Source organism: Corythoichthys intestinalis, chromosome 2 (genome assembly GCF_030265065.1).
Source record: "Corythoichthys intestinalis isolate RoL2023-P3 chromosome 2, ASM3026506v1, whole genome shotgun sequence".
Classification (NCBI taxonomy): Eukaryota; Metazoa; Chordata; class Actinopteri; order Syngnathiformes; family Syngnathidae; genus Corythoichthys; species Corythoichthys intestinalis.
The window spans coordinates 8,006,716-8,032,505 of record NC_080396.1 but is presented as its reverse complement, the minus strand read 5'-3'; the positions used below and the strand labels follow the sequence as shown (position 1 = coordinate 8,032,505).

The following is a 25,790-nucleotide window of genomic DNA, read 5'->3' as shown; positions in this document are numbered from 1 at the left end:
ACTCAAAATATAGCCATTAATATCTAAACCCCTGGCAACAAAAGCGAGCACACCCCTTAGAAACTACGTACTAGGGATGTCCCGATACAGGTTTTTGCACTTCCGATCCGATACCGATATTGTTTTGCACTTCCAATCCGATACCGATATTGGCCGATACAGATACCGGCCTATCTGAGCATGTGTTAAAGTTTAAAGTCATTTAGCCTCCTTACTTAGTTGTCAGACTCATGTTGAAAAGGGTTTTAGTACTCTTGATAACAACTAGCCAGCTGAATTAGGTGAGTTTGAATAACACACAACGGTTGGTAACAAGAAACTGACCTGTTTATTCAGTGACAAACACAAAACATTATAAATAACAAATAGAAATGGCATAGTCAGTCAGTAAAGCGTGCAAATAATATTGTAAACCGTCTTAAAAAAGCAAAACACACAAACAACCTCAGTGGAAAATCCAACAAAACCCCCAAGTTATTTGATGCTTTTAATGTTTCGTGCATTAGTTACAATAATTGTATAAAAAGCCTCTCAGGTTTAAATAAACAACTATTTCAGTATCAAGTTAACATTTTAAAACAGTAAATAAAACACTCAAGATCCCATTCTGTATCAGCAGCTTTAAACTACATTCAATTCATTTAATTTTGCAAATCAATTGTTAAAGTTGTTAAAATTGCTCCCGTCATTCCATAATTTCCCTTCTGTCTACTTTCGACATGTGAAAGTTGTAAAACTGTTTTGAAGATAGATTCAAGTTAAGATTTTGCCGATTTAGGAGTATTTTAGATAAAAAGTTAATTAGGTTCGCTTGGAAGGTTCACAACAGCCTACTAGGGAAGTCTCCTGCTTTAAGATGGCGGCTGTTTACTAACGCATCTAGTTGTCCATACTTCAATGCTGCTACCGCCGTCGAGTATGTCATTTTGCATCTAGTTCTATATACATATGATATCTATTATCTACAGTAAAACAATGTTGATGTAGTTTGTAGCGGCTGTCAGCAACAGTCAGGTATTGTGTTTTTTATCCAGCGGCATGAGTTGAGCTAAAGCCGTGGGTCGAGCATTGGCATTACCCGGGTCTATGACAAGGATACTCTCATCATACTCTCGGGACGCGTGACCCGTTTCTCCTTGCGTCCCGAAGACCGCGCTGTGTATTAGTTCCGCTTTACTTGACATATTTCAATAATCGGAATTTGGATGTTTGTGAATCGTTCTTGAAGCTTCCATGGCCGAATAGCTCAAGGATGTAATGACGGCTGGGCATGTTGTACCGTGGTTCTAAGTATTGGATGGTGCGTCTTTACTCACGAGAGATAATGGCTCGTCATCCAGAATTAATTCTTTGGCAATGGCTCTTGTTATTCCCTGGGCTTTGGGACTGTCGAGTGCCAGTTTGTCACGCATAGCAAAAGTTTCTGCCAGTGTTAGTTGCGTAGACCTTTCTTTTTTTCTTCGGTTTTCTTAACATACTCCTCATATTGTTTGTGGTGGTATTTCGCTAAATGCTTGATTAGGTTGGTTGTATTAAAACTTCTTACAGCTTTACCACCACGCTTGACTTTATTGTGGCATATGTTGCACTCTGCCTCTTCGTCTTTGTCGTCCTTTAAGGTGAAATGATCCCACACAGCTGACATTTTTACCGATAAAGTCTCTTGGTAAATTGGGAGACGGTAATATAGTGTGTTGAAGGTGTGCCGTAAAATGCGGACTGGATTTTAGGGAAACCGAAGCAAAAACTGGAATGGATTATCTAACTCGGTGCGCTGGAAAACCCGGACCGGACTTTAAAAAAAAAAAAAAAACTGGATCAGAAGTCTGGATCGGAATTTTTCCGTGTCGGCCGATCCGATACCGATGCGCATTTTTTTGCCCATATCGGCGTCTGATCCGATCCAAATATCGGACCGGGACATCTCTACTACGTACAACCCAAAATGTCCAAATTGAGTACAGCTTGTCATTTTCCCTCCAAAATGTCATGTGACTCGTTACAGCAGTGCTGTCAGCATTGCTGCAGAGATTGAAGAGGTGGGGTGTCAGCCTGTTACTGCTCAGACCATACGCCGCACTCTACATCAAATTGGTGTGGATGGCTGTCACCCCAGGAGGAAGCCTCTTCTGAAGACGGTACACAGGAAAGCCTGCCCGTCTCATCAGACCATAGGACATGGTTCCTGTAATCCATGTACTCTGTTGACATGTCTTCAGCAAACTGTTTGCGGGCTTTCTTGTGTACCATCTTCAGAAGAGGCTTCCTCCTGGGGTGACAGTCATGCACACCAATTTGATGTAGAATGTGGCGTATGGTCTGAGCACTGCTGCAATGCTGACAGCACTCCAGTAACGAGTCACATGACATTTTGGAGGGAAAATGACAAGTAGTCCTCAATTTGGACATTTAGTGATGTACGTAGTTTCTAATGGGTGTACTCGCTTTTGTTGAAAGGGGTTTAGTTATTCATGGCTATATTTTGAGTTATTTTGAGGGGAAAATAAATTAACTCTATTATAGAAGCTACACACAGACTACTTTTCATTGTGTTGAAGTGTCATTTTGTCAGTGTTGTCCCATGAAAAGATGTACCATAATTTTCGGACTATAAACCGCTACTTTTTTCCCCTCATTTTGAATCCTGCGGCTTATAGTCCAGTGCGGCTTATTTGTTGATTTATTTGAGTTAATAGGTAACACTTTTTGGATAGCAGCTTCATAAGACTGCCATGAGAACGTCATAAATATATGACATGACATTATCATGGGCATTATTGGGCATTTCATGGCGGGTGCGACTTATCGTCCGAAAAATATGGTACATCTCACATGAGTGACACGACCCAAACACTGCTACGATGCAAGCTAACGTACTCCATGTACAATATGAAAATGCCACGCATTAAAAACACATGACTGAAACGAATCACATTTTCGTCTCGTTGTCGTCTCGCCACATGAAAACTGGCATTCATCTGGTAATGTTGTAGTCTCCCAAACCACGTTTTTAACTCGACATCATCACGTCATCAGCATGGAAAAACTCGTCGACGAAATATTTTCGTTATCATCAATGTTGACGAAAAAAACAGACCGGCAGTCTATCGCAGTCATTGACAACAAATGAGTGTATACGTTTTGAAAATGCAATGCGCTAATGAGAACCGCTACAAATAGTTGCCTGAGTTGAATTCAGAGAATGATCTGAGCGATGACAAGTCGACGTTTGAGTGCCGCTTGAGCGATGGCGTGTTCCTGTGTATCCTTGTCAAAGCAACAATAATACAATAAATAAATAAAATAAAAATCTGGCAAGAAGCTGTGGCTGCTTTAACGCCACCCTATGTATTGCATGGAAGCCGCCTGTTTGATGTGCAGCTGTTGTGAATTGGCTCATTTGTCTTCTGACACCCATTTACTTGAGGATAAAAGGAAAAACAGCAGGAAACAAAAAACAGTCTTCTGAATGTGTGATGAACATGCTGTCAGTCTTAAACAAAAAGTACATCGTGTATTCAAAGCCCCTTCACAATGAGTCATTGATGTGAATTGACAGCCAGGCATACAATGTAAAGGCAGTTTTTTTTTTGTTGTTGTTCAGATTTGGACAGACTATGGATCTATAGTCTTTTGTTAGCACTTACTGCAAGGGCGTAGGTTTGGTCTCAACATTGCTAGGGACGATATACCAGCATAACCTGCATAAACACTTTTTTTGCTGGGGACGGGACATTTATAAGACCAAACAAACTGGGTGAACGAGGGTCAGGGCTACATTTCTCACTAATAAGAACATAATTAATTGATAGGCTAAATTATCAAGGCAAAATAAATCTGTATTGACTGCTACTAACTTTCCTGTGTATTGGTTCAGGTGATACACCGTTCGATTCAAACCTTTGTCTTCAAAAACTACTAAAGAAACATTTTGAAAACTTCCAGAATAAATGTCTGGATTTTATTAGCAAGTTTAAATTGCAGTATTTGTACACAAAATATATTAATATACAGTGGGGCAAATAAGTAATTTGTCAACCACTAATTGTGCAAGTACTCCCACTTGAAAATATTAGAGAGGCCTGTAATTGTCAACATGGGTAAACCTCGACCATGAGAGACAAAATGTGGGAAAAAAAAACAGAAAATTACATCGTTTGATTTTTAGAGAATTTATTTGCAAATCATGGTGGAAAATAAGTATTTGGTCAATACCAAAAGTTCATCTCAATACTTTGTTATGTACCCTTTGTTGGCAATAACGGAGGCCAAACGTTTTCTGTAACTCTTCACAAGCGTTTCGCACACTGTTGCTGGTATTTTGGCCCATTCCTCCATGCAGATCTCCTCTAGAGCAGTGATGTTTTGGGGCTGTCGTTGGGCAACACGGACTTTCAACTCCCTCCACAGATTTTCTATGGGGTTGACATCTGGAGACTGGCTAGGACACTCCAGGACCTTGAAATGCTTCTTACGAAGCCACTCCTTTGTTGCCTTGGCTGTGTGTTTGGGATCATTGTCGTGCTGAAAGACCCAGCCATGTCTCATCTTCAATGCCCTCGCTGATGGAAGGAGATTTTCACTCAAAATCTCTCGATACATGGCCCCATTCATTCTTTCCTTTACGCAGATTAGTCGCCCTGGTCCCTTTGCAGAAAAACAGCCCCAAAGCATCATGTTTCCACCCCCATGCTTCACAGTGGGTATAGTGTTCTTCGGATGCAATTCAGTATTCTTTCTCCTCCAAACACGAAAACCGGTGTTTCTACCAAAAAGTTCTATTTTGGTTTCATCTGACCATAACACATTCTCCCAGTCCTCTTCTGGATCATGGAGCTGGGAATCTTTGGGCACCTAACGATTCGATTACGATTACAATTTTTTTTTAATGTTTTGTACATTAGTTCCAAAATTGTTCAAAAATACTCTCAGGCTAAACCAAACTACTGTTTCAGTATCCAGTTAACATATAGCAGTAAAAAAAACATACAAAAATAACAGTAAATAAAAAACTCTAGTCCCCATTCTATATCAGCAGCTTTAAACTACATTCATTTATTTTAATGTTGTGAAGCAACCGTTAAAGTTGTTAAAATTGCTCCCGTCATTCCATAATTTCCCTTTTGTCTACTTTCGACATGTGAAAGTTTTAAAACTATTTTAAAGATAGATTCAAGTCAATATTTGACCGATTTAGGAGTATTTTAGATAAAAAGTTAATTAGGTTTGCTTGGAAGGTTCGCTACAACAGCCTTGCAGGGAAGTGTACTGCTTTAAGATTGCGGCCGTTTACTACGCCCGCATCCAGCTTTGTGTAGCTGTGCCGCTAACGCTACCGAATCTATATTGCATATAGTCCTATATAAATGATATCTACCGTAACATTGTGTGGATGTACTTTGTAGCAGCTTTTCGGCAGCAGTCAGGTATGTTGTTTTGTTTTTTTATCTCGTGGCATGAGTTGAGCTAGAGCCGAGAGTTGAGCATTGGCATTACCCGAGGGGCCGGGTAATGAGAAGCATGATGTTTAGCTACTCTCGCTCCTCATTGTCCCGAAGACCGCGCTGCGCGCTGAGTGTGTTGTACTTCCGCTTTACTTTGCATATTTTAATAATCGGAATTTGGATGTTTGTGAATCGTTCTCGAATCTTCCACGGCCGAATCGCGAATAATCTAAGAATCGGAAATTTTGCACACCTCTGGTGGGTATGGTGTTCTTCGGATGCAATTCAGTATTCTTTCTCCTCCAAACATGAGAACATGTGTTTCTACCAAAAATTTCTATTTTGGTTTCATCTGACTATAACACATTCTCCCAGTCCTCTTCTGGATCTTCCAAATGCTCTCTAACGCAGGAATCCCCATCTGCCGGGCCGCGGACCGGTACCGGTCCGCACAGAAATAATAATTTAATAATCTGGCCGAATTAACCCTGTGCCCCTGCTTAACACACCAATATCCCTGTCTACTCTAGATATAATACTATGGGATAGATTAGAATGTCGTCATAGAAATCCATTGATTGGCCTACAACTTGTTCGTGTATATAATGTATCTATTTGCGCTTGTCCTTGATAATAACGCATTACACATTTGTTCCCGGAAATAATTAGCCCCCACTCGAGCGAAGATGACTGGAAAACAGATGTCTTCGGAGGTATTTTTACGGCGAAATGGCACCTTACAAGCCTACATCCTCGAAGACCCACGAACTGCGAAGGAGAGGATTCGTGACCCGTTTGTGAATAAACCGAGTGATTCGAGCATGTCTGTGCAACAGGAAGATCAACTTGTAGAGATTGCAAATGACAGCGACCTTATTAAACGTACATTTGAGACAACAACTCTACCGAGGTTCTGGATTAAAGTCATTCCGGAATATCCTGACATCGTTACGGGAGCATTGAAAACCTTGCTATAATTTCCAACATCGTATCTTTGTGAAGCGGGCTTCTTAATTAATGCTTAACGACAAGGCGAAGTCGTTAATGGTGAGAGCGGTGTGCAGTTGTTCTGTGCAGCTTACATGGCAGGATGTATCTGAGGAAAACTTTTCTACAAGTCCTTCCATGATCAACCGTAAGTTAATATTCCTTTCTTTCAAGAAAATTTGTAGTGTTAAATTTGCAATCGCTGCTTTGCGCATTTTACGGCTATGTTTAACGTTACGCCCATGCGCAGAACTGCATAGTTGCAATTTTTGATGGGTTGCAAAATTTGTCAGAACACCGGTCTGTGAAAAAAAACAAAAACAAATAACACCGGTCCGTGGTACAAAAAAGGTTGGGGACCCCTGCTCTAGCGAACCGCAGACGGGCCTGGACGTGTAATTTCTTCAGCAGTGGGACACGTCTGGCAGTGCAGGATTTGAGTCCCTGGCGGTGCATTGTGTTACTGATAGTAGCCTTTTTTACTGTGGTCCCAGCTCTCTGTAAGTCATTCTTTAGGTCACCCCGTGTGGTTCTGGGATTTTTGCTCACCGTTATCAGTTCAATGCCACGGGGTGAGATCTTGCATGGAGCCCCAGATCGAGGGAGATTATCAGTGGTCTTGTATGTCTTCCATTTTCTAATAATTGCTCCCACAGTTGATTTCTTTACACCAAACGTTTTACTTATTGCAGATTCAGTCTTCCCAGCCTGGTGCAGTTCTACAATTTTGTCTCTGGTGTCCTTCGACATCTCTTTGGTCTTGGCCATAGTGGAGTTTGGAGTGTGACTGACTGAGGTTGTGGACAGGTGTCTTTTATACCGATAATGAGTTAAAACAAGTGACATTAATACAGGTAACAAGTGGAGCCTCGTTAGACCTCTTTGACAGCCAGAAATCTTGTTTGTAGGTGACCAAATACTTATTTTCTACTCTAATTTGGAAATCAATTCTTTAAAAATCAAACAATGTGATTTTCTTTTTTTTCTTTTTTCACATTCTGTCTCTCATGGTTGAGGTTTACTCATGTTGGCAATTACAGGCCAATCTAATCTTTTCAAGTAGGATAACTTGCACAATTGGTGGTTGACTACATACTTATTTGCCCCACTGTATAATGCAAATAGGGTTGCTTAAAAGTTGGTAGGGACAATTTCAGCATCCTGAAAAGTTGGTAGTATAATGTCCCTACCGTCCCTATGCAAACCTTGACTTACTGTACTGTGCTGTATATGTAGTTTGACAGTGAGGAGGTGACAGGGATGTCGGAAAGCATCAGTATTTTGGTACACTGGTTTTACGGTTTTATGTTACAACAATTTCGAGCTGAATATGCCAATTCAAACACCGATGGGATTGTTATTCTGACATTTGAAAAAAAATTTCACTCATTGGTGCACCGAATCATATTCAGTTCAGCAACATACCCTTATTCTGTATATACTGTAATTTTGCTCATTCCTGACCAGGATTTGTACAAAGCATTATTCAGTTATTTCATCCATGGCTCATCTATCCATAAACAGTGGATATCAATAGCTGTGTTTCCATTAGTTTTTCCAAGGGGTAGGTTTCGTCTCAACATCGGTAGCTAACATAGCAGCCTCTTACATTCCTAACCACAAAAAGCAGGGGTCTCCAAACGGGTCCTCGAGGGACGCTGTGGGTCCTGGTTTTTGTTCATACTGATCAAACACAGACCTTTTAACCAATGTGGTTTCTACTAAAACAAGCAGCACCTGATTTCAATGAACTGATTACACTTATAAAACACCAGATTGGTGAAAAGGTGTGGTCCCACTGCGGCCCTATGTGGAATAGTTTGGAGACCACTGACAAAAAAGGACGGATTCTGCAGCAGGATAGTGCTCCATCGCATACTTCAATCTCTACCTCAAAGTTCCTAAAGGCAAAGAAGATCAAGATCCTCCAGGACTGGCCAGCCCAGTCACCAGACATGAACATCATTGAGCATGTCTGGGGTAGGATGAAAGAGGAAGCATGGAAGACGAAACCCAAGAATGTTGATGAACTCTGGGAAGCATGCAAGACTGCTTTCTTTGATGTTCCTGATGACTTCATCAATAAATTGTATGGAAGTCATACAAAATATTAAATTTGGATCTCACAGCACCACTACTTAATTCGCTTATGTTATGTAACATATTTTTGTATTTGAAGTACATTTTTTTGTTCAATTTTCACACTACTTTCTGTAGGTGACAAAACTTTTGCCTTGCCAAAATGTGACCTTTATGTTTTTATTAGGGCTGTCAAACGATTTAAATTCTTAATCAAGTTAATCACAGCTTAAAAATTAATTAATCGTAATTATTCACAATCGCAATTCAAACCATCTCTAAAATATGCCATATTTTTCTGTAAATTATTGTTGGAATGGAAAGACAAGACTGATATATACATTCAACATACTGTACATAAGTACTGTATTTGTTTATTATAACAATAAATCCACAAGACGGCATTAACATTAAGATTCTTTCTGTGAAAGGGATCCACAGATAGAAAGACTTGTAATTCTTAAAAGATAAATGTGAGTACAAGTTTAGTAATTTTGATAGTTTGTATATTGTGACTAAATATTGCCATCTAGTGTATTTGTTGAGCTAAACTTAATGTTTGAATAGAGTATTATTTTGCATAGCTATTTTGATTGGGAATGCCAGATCTCTTTGCATTGAGCGCTTTTCTTTTTGTGAACATTATTTTATTTTTGAGAGATAGGAATATTATTTTTGTTGTGCTTTCACTAAATGATACTGTAGCGACTTAAATGTTCTTAACTGTCCAAATGCATGACGGGAATTTGAGCAACCATGAGTGGTTGCTGCAATTGGTATATCTTCTCTGTGTTGAGTACAATACATGGTGTTCAGAAAAAGATTATCTCCAGTTATTCTTCCCCGTGTCACTTGCCACAATAGTTAAACAGTTGTGGAAGAGATGCCACCGCTTATTCCATTAAATAGCGCGGCTTCAATAAATGCCTGCGTTTCCAATTCACCCATATTGGTAATTGGCGGTGCTATGGACAGGCGATTCATAATAGCTCGTTGTCATCGGTTGGCTCGGTTCGTCCGATTTCCTCCTGAGGAAGATGGCGGAGTACATATAAACACCGAGAGGCATTGGATGGCTTTTTGTGGGTGCTTTTATTAACAAAATAAAAGCATGTGGAGGACGCAGCACTTGAGCCTTCGCTAACTGCGCGCTTTCTCTACTCTCTCGCTCGACCACTTTCTTCCTCACTGCTCAATCTGACAATGCCGGTCACTTTGAAAATAACAGCGGCCCCCTTGGCAGGTGGCGGTAACACCTGCGTCCACTCCACTGGCTTGTCTCTGCCCTTAGCTCTCAATATACTTCAAACGGTGCCATTGTAGTCTGTTCGCGGCAATGCTTGAGTGGGTCGTTCCGCGCATGCGTTAATTGCGTTAAATTTTTTAACATGATTAATTTTAAAAAATCAATTACCGCCCGTTAACGCGTTAATTTTGACAGCCCTAGTTTTATTAAATGATAAATCTTTTTTCAGTGAAACAAATATATTTTTGTACTTTTAACATCATTTGGGAGGGTCTTAGCTTTCATATGACCCTTTTTCTGAAAACAATTGAATAATTAAAAGTCAGGTTATTAGCAATTGTGTCTACGAAATGTATAAGCGACAATACTTTTGTCAGGGACTGTATATATATTAGGGCTGCAGCTATCAAATATTTTAGTAATCGACTGAAAATTCTATCGATTAATCGAGTAATCGGATAAAAAAATATATTTTTAGGTGAAGAGCAATTATAAATATACATGAGAAAACAAGACATTTCATCTAATCTTGAACCATTTTCATTAATTTCTTTATTTTCGATGAATATTGTTGAAAACAGCCAACAATTGCAATGCAGATGTAACTAGAATAAAAAAAAAAAAGACTAATTCACTGCTTTCACTCAAAAAACCTTTAGATCTTATTGAAAAAAATATATATATACTGTATATAAATATATACCTAAAAATGCTGTTACGCTTAATTACACACATCACTTAAAAGTTAGGATTTTTTCCCACGTGTTTCAATTGAATTTCTATTTGTGTCAAGCCATTTTTAAATTCTAGTTAATTTTTAAGTTAGTCTAAACTGTAAGTCCTGATAGGATTTTGAGTTTTTGCAGTGTTCAAAATAAATGTATGATACAGGCTGTATTGGAGCACATTAGGGACCAGTGCTACTTGGTGTTTTATCCAGCAATGACTACTGAGCTAAAATTGATAGTTAGCATTATTGAGTTTTTATTTTACACCCTCATCACTCTACAATGCTATGTTATGTTAAAGCCTGTATGTAAGACACGTTAGCCACGCATCGACAGTGGTCATAATTAGTAGAAACCTAGCCCTCCGCAGGGCTAACGTTCCGTGAGCTAGTGACAGTCACGTTAATCTTATTTATTAGCGTTTAGCGCTCTTTATTAGCGCTTAGTGCTCTACTGCTTTAAAATGGCGGCTGTTTACTAACGCTGCCCAGATCTGGCCGAGTCTGTCATTTCAAATCTAGTTCAACATACATGTGATCTCTATGAGACTCATCAGACGCTACCTGCTATCAACGTAGTATCGTGCGGGCTAGTATTTAGCAACGTCGGCGCCGTTTGTAGCGGCTGTTGGCTGATGTAAGTTTTTTTTTTTTTTTTAATTTAAATTGCTTCTTCCTCTACGCACGTGACATCAGCGCGTTGTCCCACATTAAAAGTAGTCCGAGCAAAACGTGATGCTTAGAGCTGTCAAAATAAACGATTACTCGAGGTGAATAAAATTACTCGGATCAGTTTTTAAACTCGAGTTTCTCGAGTATTTGTTTCAACTCTAATATATATTTAACTACAATGAGGAAGTGGCTCCGGATTTTTCCCCCCTCATCTTTAGCACAGAAACAGAGGTTTGCATTCGACAGCTATCGCCACATAACTAATATTTTGCTTCCCTCCCTATTGCACTTGCCCCTCTGGTGTGGCTTGCCTAAAACAGTTCTGCTCGGAGGCGCCTCTGCCAATAACTGCAGCGGGGGAAATATCAGGAGTATTCAATTAGGGCACTACATAGCACTTGGTAGCTGATGTGCGGAAATTGCAATTTCCTCAACATGATTGATGGCGGTAATACAGGACGTCGTGGGAGTGCGGGCGATGCGAGACCACGGTGGGAATAACATTGCCCTCTGGTTATGGGGCACGGTGCTGACTGGCTAAATCTCAGAATGAACACACCTGTGTGTATGTGCATAAATATAACATTAGCAGAGCAGAATGGCATTTAATGGAGTTTAAATTTCATCAGACGGTCGGGTGGTGAGTCTTTGCCTGGATGCAATAAATAGTCGAATTAACAAATTAACGTCCAGCTCGCCATTTATGTTTTGATGATGTCATTCTTTTGCCAGGTCGTGCTGGACAGGTATTCCATCACAGCTGTCGGAGGAAGGCTGCTAATAGTTCGCTGGAGGTCGTCCATCTCAATTTTAATGTGCTGAAATGAAGAACTGATCCCTGGTCAGCACTTCCATCAGAGTTACTTTATGTGTAACTTCGGGCGAAAAACATCAAGTCACGTGTGAGAGTGCACGTGCGTCCGGCTGATGGGATGACGGATGGATTTGAAGAGGGAATAGATTCAATTCGCTCAGGGAGGTTTTACCTGAGGTGCAGATGAAGGCTCAAGAATTGGACAACGGAAGGAATCCTCACATATTGCCAGGCTCCGAACAAGCTTTAGCCTGGTTTTAGGCTGTCGAGGAGGGTGCAGGAGCAGACAATTAAAACTGTTTACACATATAAATTGCAGTCAGTGACACCCAGAAGCTAGCGGAACAAAAGCAGGCTGCAAGCAATGCTCGTCTTTGTTGCTAGTGACTGTTTTATTTAGGTTTGATTTTCAAGGGATCAGGGGGTATTTTCATAGAAACTGAAGCAACCATCCCATAGACTGATGGGCTTCATTTAACTGTTCCTGGAGGATTTTAACAGCAATGCAGCAAGCAAACCTTTCAAGACATATCGCAATTCACCGGCACAAAAATGTTCGGCTTCAAATCTTTTTCAAGCAAACAATTCACATGCTTCATATCAAAACATGCGAGTCAAGTGGTCCCTACCTTCGAGTACTTCACAGCCTGCATGATAGTGTGTGGAGGAAAATGTATAGGAAGTTAAAATTGTGAAACAAACTACTAAACTTTAGGAGTAAAAACATTTTGAAGTCATGTAGGGCTGGCTGGGCGATTTTATGGTCGAGATGGAAGGTCATTTAAAGAAAAAAGAAAAAAAAGAATGATCTTGGTGAACAGCCATTTCATATTTACCGTATTTTTCAGACTATAAGTCGCAGTTTTTTTTCATAGTTTGGCTGGGGGTGCGACTTATACTCTGGAGCGACTTATGTGTGAAATTATAAACACATTATTATATCATTTCTTAATTATTTTGGGTGTTTTGGAATGACACTGATGGTTTGGTAAACTTGTTAGCATGTTCTTTATGCTATAGCTATCTGAATAACTCTTAATAGCTATGTTACGTTAACATACCGGCCACGTTCGCATTTCGTTGTTCATGCATCATGTAACATTATCATTAGGGTTGTTCCGATCATGTTTTTTGGGCTCCCGATCCGATCCCGATCGTTTTAGTTTGAGTATCTGCCGATCCCGATATTTCCCGATCCGATTGCTTTTTTTTGTTGCTCCCGATTCAATTCCAATCAATCCTGATAATTTTTCCCGATCAAAAAATGAATAAAACTCGGACGAATACATACATTCAACATACAGTATAGAAGTACTGTATTTGTTTATTATGACGATAAATCCTCAAGATGGCATTTACATTATTAACATTCTTTCTGTGAGAGGGATCCATGGATAGAAAGACTTGTGACTTTGTATATTGTGACTAAATATTTCCATTTAGCGTATTTGTTGAGCTTTCAGTAAATGATACTGTAGCCATGCCCAAATGCATGATTGGAAGTGGAACCATGACTGTGCGTAGTGCTACCAATTGATATATCTTCTCTGCGTTGGGAAATAACACAAGGTGTTAAGATAAAGATCAATTGCTACCTTGCTTCCCCACATTGCTTCCTATGATATTTCTAATCGTTGGGAGAGGGATTGTAAGGCTTTAGCCAATTAAAAAAAGGCTCCAAAGGCTGCCAAAATTCACTGTACTCATTTTACGCTGCCTTTTATCTCTCTATATAGGCAAAACGGCGCCATTACAGATTGAGCGCGACAATGCGTGAGTGGATCGTGCAGCGCATGCAATAATTGCGTTAAATATTTTAACGTGATTAATTTTTTAAAAATTAATTACCGCCGTTAACGCGATAAATTTGACAGTCCTACTTTAAGCCAAAACTAAAGACTCTGGATGAGTGTAACATATTATGTCTGTAACGTTAAATACAATTAGAAAACGGTTTAATTAACAAATATATATAAATATTTAAAAAAGGCATGGCTGATAGTTTTTTGCCGATTCCGATACTTCGAAAATGACGTGATCGGACCCGATCGATCGGGATGTTGATCAATCGGGACATCTCTAATTATCATACTGTACACTTATTCAGCATGTTGTTCTTTATTGTATTTTTATTTTCAATTTCATTTCAAGACAATATATCTGTTCTGTGTGTTGGATTTTATCCAGAAAATTTACCCCCAAAATGCGACTTATACTCCAGTGCGACTTATATATGGGTTTTTTCCTATTCGTTGGGCATTTTATGGCTGGTGCGACTTATACTCAGGTGCGACTTATAGTCCGAAAAATACGTTACTCCACTACATGCCAGCGGTGGTAGTAGTTTTACTTATTTACTTGTATTTATATCACCACCTTAACCTCATCACTGCTTAAAGAGTGACACTTTTTTTTTTTTTTTTTTTTAAAGTGTGGCATATCCTGCAGCGTGGCCATGTGACGCCACCGCCCTGCGACAACAACAATGGCGACCTACTAGTTAAAATAATTTTCTAATTTTATTGAAACGACAACATTAAGAGGGGTTTTAATATCAAATTATGATAACTCGTACTACGATTTATCTTTTAAGAATTACAGTCCCTGACAAAAGTCTTGTCGCTTATCCATTTTGTAGAAACAATTGCTAATAACCTGACTTTTAATTATTCAATTGGTTTCAGAAATGGTTCATACGAAAGCTAAGACCCTCCAAAATGATGTTAAATATACAAAAATATATTTGTTTCAGTGGCAAAAGATGGATTTTTCAGATTAATCTTCGATTGAATTAAACCACAGTCACCGCAAATATGGCAGGAGACCGACTGGAGCCTGCCTGGATCAGAGATTCACTCAGAAAACAGTGAAGTTTGGTGGTGGCAAAATCATGGTGTAGGGTTACATCCAGTATGGGGGTGTGCGAGAGATCTGCAGGGTGGAAAGCAACATAAATAGTCTAAAATATCAACAAATCTTCGCTGCTTCTTACATTCCTAACCATAAAAAGGGAGAAATTCTGCAGCAGGATAGTGCTCCATCGCATACTTCAATCTCTACCTCAAAGTTCCTCAAGGCAAAGAAGATCAAGATCCTCCAGGACAGGGGTGCTCAAGTCCAGTCCTCGAGAGCCCCTATCAAAGTTGTTTTCCATTTCTCCCTCCTCCAACACACCTGACTCAAATAATCAGGATCATTAACAGGCTCCTGCAGAGCTTGCTGATGAGCTGATCATTTGATTCAGGTGTGTTCAAGGAGGGAGACATGGAAAACAAGCTGGATAGGGGCTCTCGAAGACCGGACTTGGGCACCCCTGCTCCAGGACTGGCCAGCCCAGTCACCAGACATGAACAGGATGAAAGACGAAGCATGGAAGATGAAACCCAAGAATGTTGATGAACTCTGGGAGGCATGCAAGACTGCTTTCTTTGATGTTTCTGATGACTTCATCAATAAATTGTATGAATCCTTGCCGAACCGCATGGATGCAGTCCTTCGAGCCCATGGAAGTCATACAAAATATTAAATTTGGATCTCACAGTACCACTACTTAATTCGCTTATGTTATGTAACATATTTTTGTATTTGAAGTGCATTTTTGTTCAATTTTCACACTACTTTCTTTAAGCGACAAAACTTTGTGCCTTGCCAAAATTTGACCTTTATGTCTTCATGAAATGATAAATCTTTTTTCAGTGAAACAAATATATTTTTGTACATTTGTACATTTGGAGGGTCTTAGCTTTCGTATGAGCCATTTCTGAAACCAATTGAATAATTAAAAGTCAGTTTATTAGCAATTGTTTCTACAAAATGGATAAGCGACAAGACTTTTTTCAGGGACTGTACTACATTTTTCACAAAAAGCGACTCAAGTAAATAAAACACAGTAATTGTAGCGCTTTACTTACCCACCTCTGGGGTTAATATGCCAAAATTACTAGCGCTGGGAATCTTTGGGAACCTCTCAAGCTAAACTAAACTACTATTTCAGTATCAAGTTAACATATAACAGTAAACAAATATACAAAAATAACAGTAAATAAAAAACTCCAGTCCCCATTCTGTATCTGCAGCTTTAAACTACATTCAATTAATTTAATGTTGTGAATCAACTGTTACAGTTGTTAAAATTGCTCCCGTTATTCCACAATTTCCCTTCTGTCCACTTTTGTCAAAGTTTTAAAACTATTTCATCATTTAAAGATAGATTCAAGACAAGATTCTGCCGATTAAGGAGCATTTTAGATAAAAAGTTAATTAGGTTCGCTACAACAGAGCCTTCTAGAGAGGTCTACTGCTTTAAGATGGCGGCTGTTTACTTACGCCAGAAAGTCTGTCATTTCGCATCTCTGTTCAATAATACATGTTTTAACACGAACGTCGTCTGTCATTTTGCATCTAGTGCTACATAAATATGATATAGTCAGGTATGATTGTTTTTTTTTTATCTAGCGGCATGAGTTGAACATGATATTTTCTAGAGGCGTGTGAAATTTCTGATTCATAGATTATTCGCCATTCGGCCGTGGAAGATTCGAGGACGATTCATAAATATCCAAATTCCGATTATTGAATTATACCAGGTAAAGCGGAAATAAAACATAGTCAGTGCGGTCTTTGGGACGCCGACGTCTTCGGGACGCAATGAGGAATGGACCGAGAGTAAATATCTTGTTCAACTCATGCCACCAGATGGACAAAAAAACCCCCCAAAAAATCATAACTGGCTGCGGTCGACAGCCGCTACAAACAGCGACCGGTTTCTAGTTGCTACAAACATACGGCAACATATGGCTATGGTAGATATCACATATTGTAGAACTAGATGTGAAATGACAGACGACGACAGCGTTGGAACATATACAAAGAACTAGATGCGAAATGACAGACTTGCCGCCATCTTAAAGCAGTTGACTTCTCTACAAGGCTCTGTTGTAGTGAACCCAATTAACTTTTTATCTATAATACTTCTAAATCGACAAAATCTTGGCTTGAATCTATCTTTAAATGATGAAACAGTTTTAAAACTTTGATATGTCGAAAGTAGACAGTTGGGAAATTATGGAATAACAGGAACAATTTTAACAATGGTTGATTCACAACATTAAATTAATTGAATGTAGTTTAAAGCTTTGATACAGAACGGGGACTTGAGTATTTTATTTACCGGTACTGTTTTTAACTGTTAACTTGATACTAAAATAGTTTGATTTAGCCTGAGAGGATTTTTGAACAATTTTGGAACTAATGTACAAAACATTAAAAGTGTGGTGGGGTGGATCAATAATCGATTCATAATCGAATCAGAGCCTCTGAATCGTAATCGAATCGTTAGGTGCTCAAAGATTCCCAGCTCTAATATTTACTCTCGGTCCGTTCCTCATTGTGTCCCAAAGACCGCGCTGACTGTGTTTTACTTCCGCTTTACCTGGTAAAATTCAATAATCGGAATTTGGATATTTGTGAATCGTTCTCGAATCTTCCACGGCCGAATCGCGAATAATGTAAGAATCGGAAATTTCGCACGCCTCTAGTAAATATCATGTTCAACTCATGCCGCTAGATAAAAAAAACAATCATACCTGACTGCGGCTGACAGCCGCTACAAACAACACCCGGTTGCTAGTTGCTACAAATATATGGCTACAGTAGATATCATATTTATGTAGCACTAGATGCAAAATGACAGACAACGTTCGTGTTAAAACATGTATTATTGAACAGAGATGCGAAATGACAGACTTTCTGGCGTAAGTAAACAGCCGCCATCTTAAAATTACTGTCTGATCAATTTAAAAACAGTTTATTTTTACATAAGATCTGGTTCGTGTGTCACCGTCAATAGCAGACACATCTAAGCATGCACCAAGGAAACATGTTGGAGAGGTAGTAGGTGACCTAGCAGGAGCTGTTCCGGTATAAATTGTACCAGAGCCCTGTACTGTGCCTGCTAATCCCAACATGAATCTTTGTCCTTCCAGTCTGTCCTCTAAAAATCAAGAGGACCGACCCCCTTCCCCCCCGTTGAGCTCGAGGGCCTAAAGTTGCATAAAAAAAAATTGAAATGGGACACTGCTTGTGACCTACAGCACCCTTTTCTATATCAGGTAAATTAGAAAGGGAGGGGCAGTGGGGAAGGTGGGTAAGAACTGGGACTACGTGCGCACCACTACACCGGCTAATTGAGCAGCATGGGGCCGGTGGGGAATGAACAATGCCAGCAGGAGATAAAGGAATGAAAATGGGGAAGAGGGAAAAGGCTGAAGTCAGCAAAAGTAGGGCGGCCACCAGCAGAGGTTGAAGCTGTAGAGATGGAGGCAGATGGTGGCAAAGTCACACAGTTTGCTCACATTCTCCGTCTGAATGCTTTTCAGTCCGTCTCTCCCTCTCTCACACAAATACAGCCTAAAACTACGCCATTCTACAATCACTCAGTTTTTGACCTCATCCAATTTAGCCTCCGCCACTTCCGCAATTAACAGTTCAAGCAATTCATCTGCCCTAACTAGGAGTGGGAACCTCTTGGTCCCTCACGATACGCGATACAAAACTCACGATAACGATGATCTGACGATACAACGGTTAGCGATACATTGGTCAGGAAATCATTCTAGGATATTCTACAAACAACTAATAAACAGAAAAACAAGCTTCTGCCGTGAATTGGAATGAGTTTATCATAATTAGACGTCCAATCTATTTGAACTGGGAGGGTGGCAGCGAATGAACATTCGTTCATTCGCTGCCATCCCTCCCACTTCAAACGGATTGAACGTTTATGGTGGTCATTGGCAGCCAATGCCAGGCAATGAGGTAATTTTGGGCCATTTAAGGTCATTTACCTGTTCATTTCCAGTTACTACCTGTTGATTTTGGGGTATTTTATGGGTCTCTTCCTGTTTATTTTGAGTTACAGAACAGGAAATGACCAGGGAATCACCCAAATGAATAGGCAGTGACTCAAACGCAACAGAAAATGACCTGTAAATGCCCTAAAATGAACAGCAAGTGACTTGTAAATGCCCTGAAAATCGGACAGAATGACTGTGAATAGGCATGTGCCGGTTACCGGTTTACCGTGGTGTGAAAACGTTGCGGTTTCAAAACCACTAAAATTTTCCGTCAGACCGTAGTACGGTATTCGCCATTTTCCATGTGTCAAAAATGCAGCCAGAAGTGGCGTGGCGTGGCAGCGCTCTCCCCCTCCCGTTTGTTGCTGTGTGTGAAAGTGACGCTATCGGCTAGACAGCCAGCGAACCCAAAAACAAATACTTCAAACATAAGGCGTTCTTTAATTTATTGAGCTCTCAAATCATGGTAAGTGGAATAAAATGAATATATTTAAAACGTTGTACAATTGTATTTTTCCATGTGTGAGTAGCTTCAACGGATTAGCACCATGAAAAAGTTCACCAAAAACAACACACACATTTTCCTTTCAAATTCGATATACAAACTAACTAAAAGCTTACAAAGACGAATGTTAGCCTAGACCAGGGGTGTCCTAATTTTTTTGCAAAGGGGGCCAGATTTGGCGTGGTAAAAATGTGGGGGGCCGACCTTGGCTGACGTCCTTTACGTAGAACAATATATTTAAGCAAAATTTAGCTAGCCATTCAGTGTGTCACATTTGCTTTATTATTTTTTTAATGAATAATTTCAACAATCTCGCAACTAGCCTTTGTGGCGTTCTCTTTCGCCTCTCGGGCTCTTGCAAAATACTACTGCCTTGAAATCAAACTAGCTTCAAGTTGCTTCAATTTCTCGCTGCGTATCTTCCCTGTAATCTTGTCGTACATGTCGGCGTGTCTTGTTTGGTAATATCGCCTCACATTGAAATCTTTAAAAACAGTGACTATCTCTTTACAAATGATGCAAGACACAGTTGTTACGTATTTTAGTGAAGAAATAGTCCAATTTCCACCTATCCTTGAAGCGTCGGCCGTCACAGTCAACTTTCTTTTTTTTGTTGATTGTCGCCATTTTAGAAAATGGAAGTAATGGGTCACACGGAGTAATGTTGCTTAGCCCTTAAATACTTGCAACATGAAGCAATTATCAGAGATTCCCAAAATTTGAAAATTAAGGTCCTAATGAAACGTATTTTTCAAATTTGTAAAAAGAAAAGTCAAAATGAATATGTGTAATAAGCGCTCTAATATCTATAACCCATGCTAAATCATGTTTTTTTCTCATGGAGCTTGCAGATGCATGTGTTGACTTGCATCCATCATTTTTTTTTTCCAAAAAGAAATGTCAAAATTCTAAATTGGTCTCAAAATCATGAAATTTTAGGTGTATCAAATGTGATACATTTGGCAATAAAGGGTTAAAGTGCTGCTAACTTTTAGTGGGTAAATGAGGAGCAGCATTTTGTGTGTAAGCTACTTGAAATGCTGGTTGCAGTACTGCTGACAAATTTGCTGTGTGCGGGCCAGACGTTATTGATTTTATGACAGAGGCCGGGGGCCGGATGAAATTTGACCACGGGCCGCATTTGGCCCCCGGGCCGGACTTTGGACATGTCTGGCCTAGACTTAGTTGGGAGAGCAACTGCGTCGATCGAGTGTTACAGCCGCAGAGTGAGAAAACAAGCTCGATTCACTTGAATGAAGGGGGAAAAGGGATAGCGTCAAAGATCGTTAATTGCGAAAGATGATCTTGCCCTAAGCACAAATCCACGTTCGCTGGATCATGGAGAGGTCTCACTCCCAATGTTTTTTTTTTTTTTTCCCCCCTTTTCTTTCTTTTTTTTTTTTTAAGATGAAACCTTTCCACAACAATATTTACATTTTAACTAACTTTTACATTTTTAACTAACTTATAAACTTATGAATTCTTTATGTTCTTTTTAACACAAAGGCATGACATCATGTAGACTAGAGTTGACACTAGAGCTGGGAATCTTTGGGCTCCTAACGATTTGATTATGATTACGGTTCAGAGGCTCCGATTCGATTATAAAACGATTATTCATGCACCCCCCTCCTTTTTTTTTTTTTTTTTTTTTTAATGTTTTGTACATTAGTTCCAAAATTGTTCAAAAATCCTCTCAGGCTAAACCAAACTACTATTTCAGTATCAAGTTAACATATAACAGTAAACAAGTATACAAAAATAACAGTAAATAAAAAACTCAAGTCGCCATTCTGTATCAGCAGCTTTAAACTACATTCAATTAATTTAATGTTGTGAATCAACTGTTACAGTTGTTAAAATAGCTCCCGTTATTCCATAATTTCCCTTCTGTCTACTTTTGTCTAAGTTTTAACACAATTTCATCAATTAAAGATTGATTCAAGACAAGATTCTGCCGATTTAGGAGTATTTTAGATAAAAAGTTAATTAGATTCGCTACAACAGAGCCTTCTAGAGAGGTCTCCTGCTTTAAGATGGCGGCTGTTTACTTACGCCGGAAAGTCTGTCATTTCGCATCTCTGTTCAATAATACATGTTCTAACACCAGCGTCGTCTGTCATTTTGCATCTAGTTGTACATATATATATATATATATATGATACCTACTGTAGCTGTATGTTTGTAGCAGCAGGTATGATTGTTTTTGTTTTTTATCTAGCGGCATGATGTGAACCTGATATTTACTCTCGGTCCGTTCCTCATTGCGTCCAAAAGACCGCGCTGACTGTGTTTTACTTCCGCTTTACCTAGTATAATTCAGTAATCGGAATTTGGATATTTGTGAATCATTCTCGAATCTTCCACGGCCGAATCGCGATTAATCTAATAATCGGAAATTTCGCACGCCTCTAGTTGACACCGTGGCTGAAAATGGCGAAACTTCACTTGAGCTTTTCCACACTCAAAAAAAAGTCATGCAGTATAAACTTTTTAAAAATTTTATTCAGAAGTGTTTTTACTTTTTTATAGAAATTATTTTGTTCTTGATCTAATCTTGAGCAACTTGAGCAGTGGCTGTGGGTATAGTCTATAAGTTATAATTTTATTTAAAATATTTGGTTTTTTTATTGATAATTTATTTATTTTAACAATATATTAATGTTCCAATTTGCAACTATGTTCTGAAAAAAAAAATCCTTTTTTTTTTAAGACCATACATCTCAAAATAACACATTTTGGAGCTATAATTGCAATACCGTGATACCGTGAAACCGCAGTATTTTTGCTCACGGTTATCGTACCGTCAAAATCTTATACCGGCACATGCCTAACTGTGAATACTCTGGTTTCGAATGAACGAACGTTCCCAGTCTAAATGGACTGGGCGTCGAGCATCGTCAATGCAGCCTTAGAGTTAACTGAGACACTATTATGGTGGAAGATTTTGGTAGCAACTTGTTGGTTCATTTTTTTTAATTTATTTATTTTTTTAAGACAATGACACCTTTTCAAAACGATATCTCGATTCTTGGCAGGAGCATATGGACAACCTTTTGGGATACAAAGCATCACGATATATCACCATTTTGACATTTTTTCACACCCCTAGCCCTAACAGTGAAGAACAGATTGGCAATGCGCCTTAACTAGAATGATGAGAGTGTTGAGGAGATGCATCTTAAATTAAATACACCACGAGGTGCTTACAAACTCGGTAGGAACCAGAAAGGCCTGAGTCATAATGTCATTCTATCATCTATCTCGTACAAATAGTATTCACATTTTCATGGGTTTTTTTTTTCCTTTCCAATTTCCAAGAAAGCATTTCAGTCAAGAATGCGCGAATCCATTTTCCTCAGTTAATAATAGATCGCTTGAAATGAGTACATTGAGAAAGGTGCTTCTCTATGGTAAACAATTTTATTTCAATAATAAATTCGCTATGTGCTTGAAATGCAGAATCAAATGTAGAAAATGTGTGAAAGTAAACAAATTTACCGGCGCTTGTTTTTAAGCGGTTAGTTAGTGAGAGAGAGCCCGTCAGGTCAGCGTCCTCTGATGAGGGATTTGTACTGAAAAGGTAGCTGATTTAATAGATACTGTTGGAGCTATAAAGTACTTACAAAATCTGAATAAAGGGATAAATTACAACAACAACAACAAAAAACTGCATGCAACATAACAAAAAGAGGAATGAATATGGTAAGCATTGTACCAAAATATGCCATTTAAGTACATTTGGATATGTGATGAGTGTTTAAAACTGGTTAAAAATAAACAGTGTTGTTAATTTCACTTTAAAAAAGTAATTAAATACAGTTATAAATTATTTCACCCAAAAAGAAATTGCTTAAGTAACTCAGCTGAATGTAAGAGTAATTAGTTACTTGGCAAAGTAACTGGAGATAATTTTCATGTTTTTTTTTTCCCCCCTCAAAAAAAAAAAAAAAAAAAAAAAAAAAACAGGTCACACAATGTGAAGTTTAAAGGGTTTTTAGGATGTTGTGAATCAACCGTTCAAGTTGTTAAAATTGCTTCCGTTATTGCATTAGTTCCCTTCTACCTACTTTGAACATGTGTAAGTTTTAAAATTGTTTCATCATTTAAAGATAAATAAATCAAGATTTTGCCGATTTAGGAGCATTTTAGATAAAAAGTTACTTAGGTTCGCTAGGAAGGTTCTCTACAACAGAGCCATCCTGAGAGGTCTCCTGCTTTAAGATGTCGGCTGTTTACTAACGCATCTAGTTCTTTATACATGTTGCTAGTGCCGCTGTGTCTGTCATTTGCATCTAGTTCTTTATATACATATATATATATATATATATATATATATATGTGTGTGTGTGTGTGTGTGGGGGGCCGTGGCGCAGTTGGTAGTTGGAGTTGTCCTTGGTCAGCGGTTCGATTCCCGGCTATAACTGCCCACTGTCGAAGTGCCCTTGGGCAAGGCACTGAACCCTAATTTGCCTCCAATGGTTTGACAGCGCCTTGCATGGCAGCAGCCCCATTGGTGTGTGAATGTGTGCGAGAATGAGTAAATGAGTGCTAATGTAAAGCGCTTTGGACATGGTAACCATGTAGATAAATGCGGTATATAAGTACTCTCCATTTACCATATGTGATATCTACCGTAGCGTCATGTGGGCGTAGTTTGTAGGCTATCGGCTAAAGTCAGGTATTATTGGAGCCACCTAGCATTGCGTTTGGAATGGCGTCACAACTCCCTTGCCTCCTCCCCACTCCTGCTCTGCTCTCTCATCTCCGTGAGTCTGTCTTTGTCAGACTTTTCTGGTGACATTCAACCAACATAGTAACGCATAGTAACGCATGCCTTTCCTGCCTCAGTAACGGTAACGGCGTTGCCAAGATGAGAAAAGTAATTAATTAGATTACTCACTACTGAAAAAAATAACGCCGTTATTAACAACACTATAAATAAATAAGTATTGGGGTGGTGTGGCTCAGTGGTAGAGTAATTGTCCCTCAACCCAGAGGATGTGTGTTCGATTCTCTCCCCTGATGAACTCACCTAAGTATCCTTGAACAAGAAACTGAACCCCACATTGCTCCTGATGCTGCGTCACCAGTAGGTGGCTGGCGATGTAGTGTTTGAGAGCTTTTGAGCCTTGAAAGGCGGAAAGCGCTATACACGTATTACACCGTTTAACAAATAAATCAGCGAGTAAGGACTTCAGCTTTCTGTAACATGCGCATGGATGCATGAAAATCAATGAATGATCACTCTGTTATTGATGTGAGAGATGATTAAAAACGTAAGCGTCAATGACATTTTTCCATCAACACTGTAATTTAGACATCCTTCCATTATTTTGTTCATTTGGGAATTTTATTTCCATTGCAGGAATATGGTCATTTACAAACACTGTTAAAGGTTTCAAAGCGGAAGTTCAGAATTTTTGACATTAGGCTCAAAGTGTGTATGACACAAAAAAGCATGTTTATTTCGTATTTCACGCAGTGTTTTATGCTCTCCTGAATTAACTGGTTTAGTGTGACATTGTTTTGGCTGCATGGGTGTTACGAAACAATGATCACAATGATCACAAACAATGATGTGTTTTGAATTTATTTGACTATGTTGGATCTGTATCGTTTTTTTTTTTATGGCATGCTATAATGATGCCATTGACTCGCGCTAGCTTAGCCACTCCGGAGTCCTGAAACTAACAAATAACTTGCAAACGAAACGGAATTTGTTGAAATCAACTCCTCCAACTAAATAAACCCCTGCTAACTCGAAGATTAAGCCGAATGTCAAAAATCCTGAACTTCCGCTTCAAGGCATCATAATGGAAGATATATTTTCACACATGGCTTGAGGACATCGTACTGTTATTTAGACTATGCTGAAGAAGTACCGTAATTTCCAGACTACAAGCCGCTACTTTCCCTCTTTTTGGGTCCTGCGGCGTGTGCAATGATGCGGCCAATTTGTGTATTTTTCTGACGGCCGCCAGGGGCGCTCGGCCATGGAATGTGGGAGTGAGACACGTGTAATATATGTGTCGAGGAATACGCTAGTTTGCACTATTTCCGGTAGTTTAACTTTGTGCGTTGTGCATGAATAGAGGCGGCGGACCCTCGTCTTTGTGCATGAATAGAATTGGCAGACCTGCATCATGGAAAATGCTAGAAGAAATTAAATTGGCCATCCGAGTTGTATGGGACGCTCTGATGACGAGCGGCGAGAGATCGTTTGCCCAGACTCGCCGCATGCGAAGAGCAGCTTTTGCACAGGTTTGCCGGGGGAGCCTGGCAGCGTGAAGCGCTATGAAAGAGTCCGCCATCACCAACGGGTTTTGAGGGGCCAGTCTGCTGCGTGACGAGGCGAGGAGGACGGCACAGGCTGGGAGTGAATATGCCTCATTATGGGAGACATTGAAGGCGACGGCGAAGGAGAGACTGAGTAGGTGCTTGGCGAAGTGCATCTGAGCG

At 39.4% G+C, this 25,790-nt stretch overlaps 1 protein-coding gene across 9 annotated transcripts in view; it reads right to left on the bottom strand.

The window, feature by feature from the left end:
• The window catches only part of LOC130905566 (R3H domain-containing protein 1-like), a 184,190-nt gene that overhangs the window by 92,385 nt on the left and 66,015 nt on the right, over positions 1–25,790 (bottom strand). For 7 of the 9 annotated variants that reach the window (XR_009061121.1, XM_057819125.1, XM_057819101.1 and 4 more), the window contains 2 exons: positions 12,599–12,616; positions 12,142–12,231 (listed from right to left, as the gene is read on the bottom strand). The exons of 1 other annotated variant lie outside the window; for it this stretch is intronic. Coding sequence is in view for 7 of the 8 variants with exons in the window: in XM_057819125.1 (XP_057675108.1) it covers positions 12,142–12,231; positions 12,599–12,616 (108 nt within the window). In the remaining variant the exon portion in view is untranslated. The remainder of the gene's footprint in view (positions 1–12,141; positions 12,232–12,598; positions 12,617–25,790) is intronic. One more of the 9 variants, XM_057819150.1, reaches the window with a different exon arrangement.